Source organism: Daucus carota, chromosome 3 (assembly GCF_001625215.2).
Source record: "Daucus carota subsp. sativus chromosome 3, DH1 v3.0, whole genome shotgun sequence".
In the NCBI taxonomy this organism is placed as follows: domain Eukaryota; kingdom Viridiplantae; phylum Streptophyta; class Magnoliopsida; order Apiales; family Apiaceae; genus Daucus; species Daucus carota.
The window spans coordinates 59,342,717-59,347,950 of record NC_030383.2 but is presented as its reverse complement, the minus strand read 5'-3'; the positions used below and the strand labels follow the sequence as shown (position 1 = coordinate 59,347,950).

Genomic DNA, 5,234 nt, shown 5'->3' with positions numbered 1-5,234 from the left:
TTTTAACGGAGGGTTATAAACCGAAAGCAAAATGAAACTTAGGGTTACAAACTGTCACGTTTCAAAGTGTGGGGTCTGATTTGCTAATCAGCCAAAGTGTGGGGTTACAAAGTGCAATAAGCTCTTTTAGAAATAAAGTAAGTGATGTATATAATTTATTAACAAAAGAATGCCGGTAATCGTCAAGAAAATAAAGTCCGGTAATCGTTACGAAAATAAAGTCAGTAGTTTATTAGCTGTAAGCCTGTAATATATAGAATGTGTGTTTGCATGTGTTACTCGCTATTCATGTACTCGAAATCTAGCTTACCAACTACATGCAGTATACTTTCAATCTAGCTTACCAACTACATGTAGTATACTTTCTTCTTAGTTCTCCAGAGAACACTTGTGATGTACGTGATTCATACTACAAGTTGTAGGTAGAAACTAGAATTTAATAGGGTTCAAGAGTTTTTGACTTGTAATAATATCAACCATACAAACTGAGTCAGCAATAATATCAAAACCTAATCTCTACCAACTACATGCAATCTACCAACTACATGCACTGAGGTAGAAAAGGACCTGAGTAACTGAAGGACGGAAGGTTCGAAACTTGTCTGCTAATTATTGGACGTTTTAATTAAATTTGAAAACGAAAACAAAAAGAATTCACTTAACCTACCTAGATGACATCTGCATTACATTGATAAAAATATCACACTCTCTGGTCTCTGCACTTTCTTGCTTTTAGTGTTTACTGTGTTTAGGACGGTTTTTGGAGTGCTATTTACAATTTTTTTAGAAAAAATTGTTGATATAAAAGTGTTATTAACTTAGATAAATGTATACGAAATATTTTGGTATTTTCTTTTTTTCTTTGTCACACAATATTTTGGTATTTGAATGAGCTGTAATAATGTAAGAAAATAATGTCTTATATATTTAGTTTTAATATTAAAATATATGAAAGCTTTCTATGAAAGTTGAAAACTGTTGTTTCTAAATACGGAAATTAATTTATCTAAAAATAGTTTCTTTCGTGCAAGAGAGTTGCTTTATTGATAAAATTGATATTTTATATATTTTTAAGAAATTTTAAAAATTTCTATATAGGAAAATTTGAAAATAAATTAATTTCATTTTAAAATTGAACTTTAATCACAAATATACAAAAGGTAATTATAAAAGAAATTGTTTAAATGTGTGTCGACATAAGGGTTATATTTTTTAATTTTTGTTAAGAATAATTATGTGCAATAAAAATATTATATTCATGTAAAAATGTTTTATCAAGTCCCGCCATTTTCCGTGTAAGCCACAATTTTATCTTAATATAATTAATCAAAAATGTAAAAACTATCAAGTATCAAGTATTTGATATTTTTATTGATGATACTTGTGGATGAATATATTTATGCAAAATAATATAATTTCACAAGGCATACTAGTTTTACAGTGATATTGATAAACAGCGGAAGATTATCTGTGTGTAGTGATCGAGATTTACGTTATACCAAAAATTTGTATATTTCTAGCAGAAGAATGCTTTTGTAAAAAAAATTGCATGCATGCACGTACTGCAACTCTCCAAGTATGATGCTTTTTAACATCTAATAAAATTCTGTATGACTTTATATATAATAACATTTTATTTCGTCTGAACTTTATTGATCTTATTGCATTGATTATTCATGGATCCCAACATAAACATAGTGAAACTTGAAATAAAATCTAGCCACATAACTTATTTCGCACGCAAAGTAGCTGGGTTATGATTCAGAAAACAAATGGTTTGAAGATCTCCGGTGCCTCTTTCTCGACGAAATCGAGATGTTTTTGGGCAAGATGCATGAACACAATCCAATCACCGTTATTTTTTGCACTGGGCATGGGCATAACGTATCCGGTACAACCGCCCCAAGGAAAATAATAGGACGCGAAATCGGGGATTCCGCATCCGAAATCCAATTGCGTTACCGGAAACCGCTGGCCCGAGGAGACGACAACAGCCGGCTCCTCGGACTCGCTAGGTAGATATGAATAAATCCTGGACATGGCTCTCTGGGGACGGCGATCCTCGACCCAGTCGACGAGTCCCCTGAAATGCTCCTCATTTGCGGCTCTTTCGACGCAAGCATGGACTGCATTCGCAATTTCGAAGAGGGGCAAGGACTTGAGTTCACCCACACTCGCGTCACTGTAGGGAATTGACAACACGTTTCCGAAGTGATTCTCCATGCTAATAGACGAATCGTTGCTCAAGCACTTTCGGCCATTCACTACAATCCCCAGCTTGCTTCTTTTTTCATCGTCTTTCGACGATTTCGCAAGTAACTTCCACAGCAAGGCACTGAAGGACTCGAGTTTGCTTCTTTTTGGTCCGGCCAGAGCTTGGAGGATCTCTATCTCCAAGGCGTCGACATGGTATATTCGGCTCTTGAGCTCGAATGATGGTGGCGAAATATTACATGCGGCACCTTCTTTGATAGGAACATACATGTCATTAATAGCGGCATCATAGTGGCTTGGCTGCCGAGGCTTCACGAGTGGGTGCTGGTAAAACGTGGTGTGATCTTTCTGATCATGCTTGAATAACGTCACGGTCTCATTGTTTCCGATATTGTTGGATCTACATAAATCAGCCCATGCGAGTAGAAATTTGTTGATTGAGTGAGCATCGGCTACTCGATGATCAAAGTTGCACCCTATCACAACCCCGCCGCACTTCATCTCAGTCACCTGATCATTTTCGTATTTAGTACATCATTTAAATATATAATGATCAATGATAAAAAGTTTTTGAGTATCGCAGTTCACGAGACATATATATGTTCGGATTCCATGAATATAATAATATTTGTAAGAAATAATTATCTAATTTGGGAGAACTCATCATTTAACTTGATAATATTTATTAACATAATACAAAATATGCAAATTAAATCAAGTGCATTCATAACTTAATTATTCCAAACATTAAAAAATTAAGTTGATTATATTAATAACTAATAAACTAGAATTGAAAGTGAAAAATGAATCTTATATTATATTCTAACATTTTTCTCGGTCGAAATTTCATTTTTTGGTTAACACAAGTCAAATTTCAGAATTCCGCGGTATCAGTCAGTCCATCTAAAATTTTAAAATCTCCTAACATAATTATGTTATTTTATATTTCAACATAATCTTACACTACTTTGCATAACCTAAACATCCCTGGTTTCTAGGGTTTCAAAGTATTAATATTTATATAAAATTACCTGTACAGTCAAGACACCCTGTTCCCTCACGGGGACAAAGTTGTCACGAATCGAAACATCAGGATTATAGATATCAAGCTCTCGAAGGTTAATATCTGCGAAAGCTTCGACAAAATCCACACCACGGTTGTTGCAAAGCAGCTCAGGTTCTCCTTCATCATTCAGGAAAACTTCTCCTGCGAGGGCATTAAAGGGCACCAACACCTGGCGCAGCCCCTTCCTCACCGAGCTCAGCATCATCTCATTATTCTTCCCGCTGTTCGCGTAGCAGAGGAAGATCCCGACCTCTAATGGAGGCAATATCAGATCAAGATTTGACAAGGCCAGCCGTGACTCCGTTACAGGAAGCACGGCTGTCACAAGTTCTCTCCTCTTCACCATCACCTCTACTCTTCCTTCGCAAGAACCCATAGATGTGGACTATTAAAGATGTTATAGAGAGATTATTATTTATCTAGCTTTGAACAGATGATCTTTAGCTTGTTGCTGTTGTAATTTATTCTTGTATAGCCAGCTTTTATAGTCTAAATATGTGTACAAATTCGGATCATCAGCCACCAGCTATATATCTCGTAATCAAATAATAAATTACAGCTGATAAATAATCGCAGTTCTACAAAATCAAACTCTGACCTCGTGATACTCAATTTATTTACAGCTTATATAAATTGTAGGAATCCTTCGCTCGATTATATATTGTTTGGCAGTATGCAAATACATGGAAAAGAATAATATACAACTTCTTCGTAGTTAGGGGTTTAGTGTTCCCGGCTAGTCAAGATAAGCAAGAAATTGTGTTTGTTTTATAAAATGTAAATGTTAAATATTAAAATCATCATTAAAATGAAAGAAATATATCAAATTTTTTATATAATCGACAACTGTTATGGCCTGTTTGAGAAATTTGAAATTCTGGATTTGATAAATAACATGTTTGGGAATTCGGATTTGGATTTCATTTGAAATCCACACATTTATGAGAGTTTGAAATGACAACTCAAATCAAGCTGATCCCAATATCAAATGAATACTTGTAATTAGATTTCAATTAAAAAAATTGTTGCATGTTTGAGATTTCATAGTTGTTTTTCTTATAAAAAAAAAGATTTATATTATTAATAGAATTGATTTTTTTACTCGATATCACCTAAAAATGAAATTTCAGACTTATTTTTAAGAAATAAGTCACTTATTTTTCCCGGAAAAGAGAAGTACATAAATCTGTACTTTTCTGAAAATGTATAACTTTATTTTATGGATGAAGAATATATTATAGGGATCATTCACTACTAGAAAAAGTAGATACAATATCGGGACTTTAACATCAGTCGTGAAAACCACCGATGTTAAAATGTTTCTAACATCGAAAATGAAAAAACCGATGCTAGAAAGCACTTTGGACATCGATATTTAAAATGATCGGCATCTTATATTTAGTTTAAAAATAAAAGAACACGCGGCTTTCGTTATCAGGTTAAAATATATGGCCCGTTTTACAAAAATTCCCCCACTTTTATTTCCCCATTCTATACAAATAATTTCAGCCCCTTTCCCTCTTCTCTCAATCGACTCTCATCTCAATCTCATCTCCCCCCTCTCAATTTATCTCTCAATCTTCGTTCCATCTTTCTATCTCTCTCACTATCTCCCTCTCCATCTCTCTCCCAATCAATATCAAACACACTAACTCACTATCTTGATTCCGTCTGATTTATAAAGAAGACCCGAAATGAAGTACTAGGTCGAAAAGATCGATAGGATTTATAAAGCAAATTGGAGGATGTCAATTAGTTTGATTGTACTTCAGAGTTTCAAAGGGTTTAATTGAGTTCTTATTTTGTATCGGTTCAATTGGGTTTTAGGGTTTCAATTTGTAAGACGGGTCTCCGTTTCTCGGTCTCTATCTTCTTCTTCATGGTATTTATCTTAATTTATTATCTTTATCTTAGGTTACAGCACAACTGATGGTTTGTCTGATTATTGTATCTG

At 34.1% G+C, this 5,234-nt stretch overlaps 1 protein-coding gene across 1 annotated transcript; it reads right to left on the bottom strand.

The window, feature by feature from the left end:
- Positions 1 to 1,612: 1,612 nt before the first annotated feature.
- Positions 1,613 to 3,736, bottom strand: LOC108212816 (coniferyl alcohol acyltransferase). Its single transcript, XM_017384529.2, has 2 exons — positions 3,246 to 3,736; positions 1,613 to 2,724 (listed from the first exon to the last, which is right to left on the bottom strand). Exons 1-2 carry the CDS (start codon positions 3,654 to 3,656, stop codon positions 1,762 to 1,764), a joined length of 1,374 nt encoding a protein of 457 aa, XP_017240018.1. The 5' UTR covers positions 3,657 to 3,736; the 3' UTR covers positions 1,613 to 1,761.
- Between the last annotated feature and the right edge of the window lie 1,498 nt (positions 3,737 to 5,234).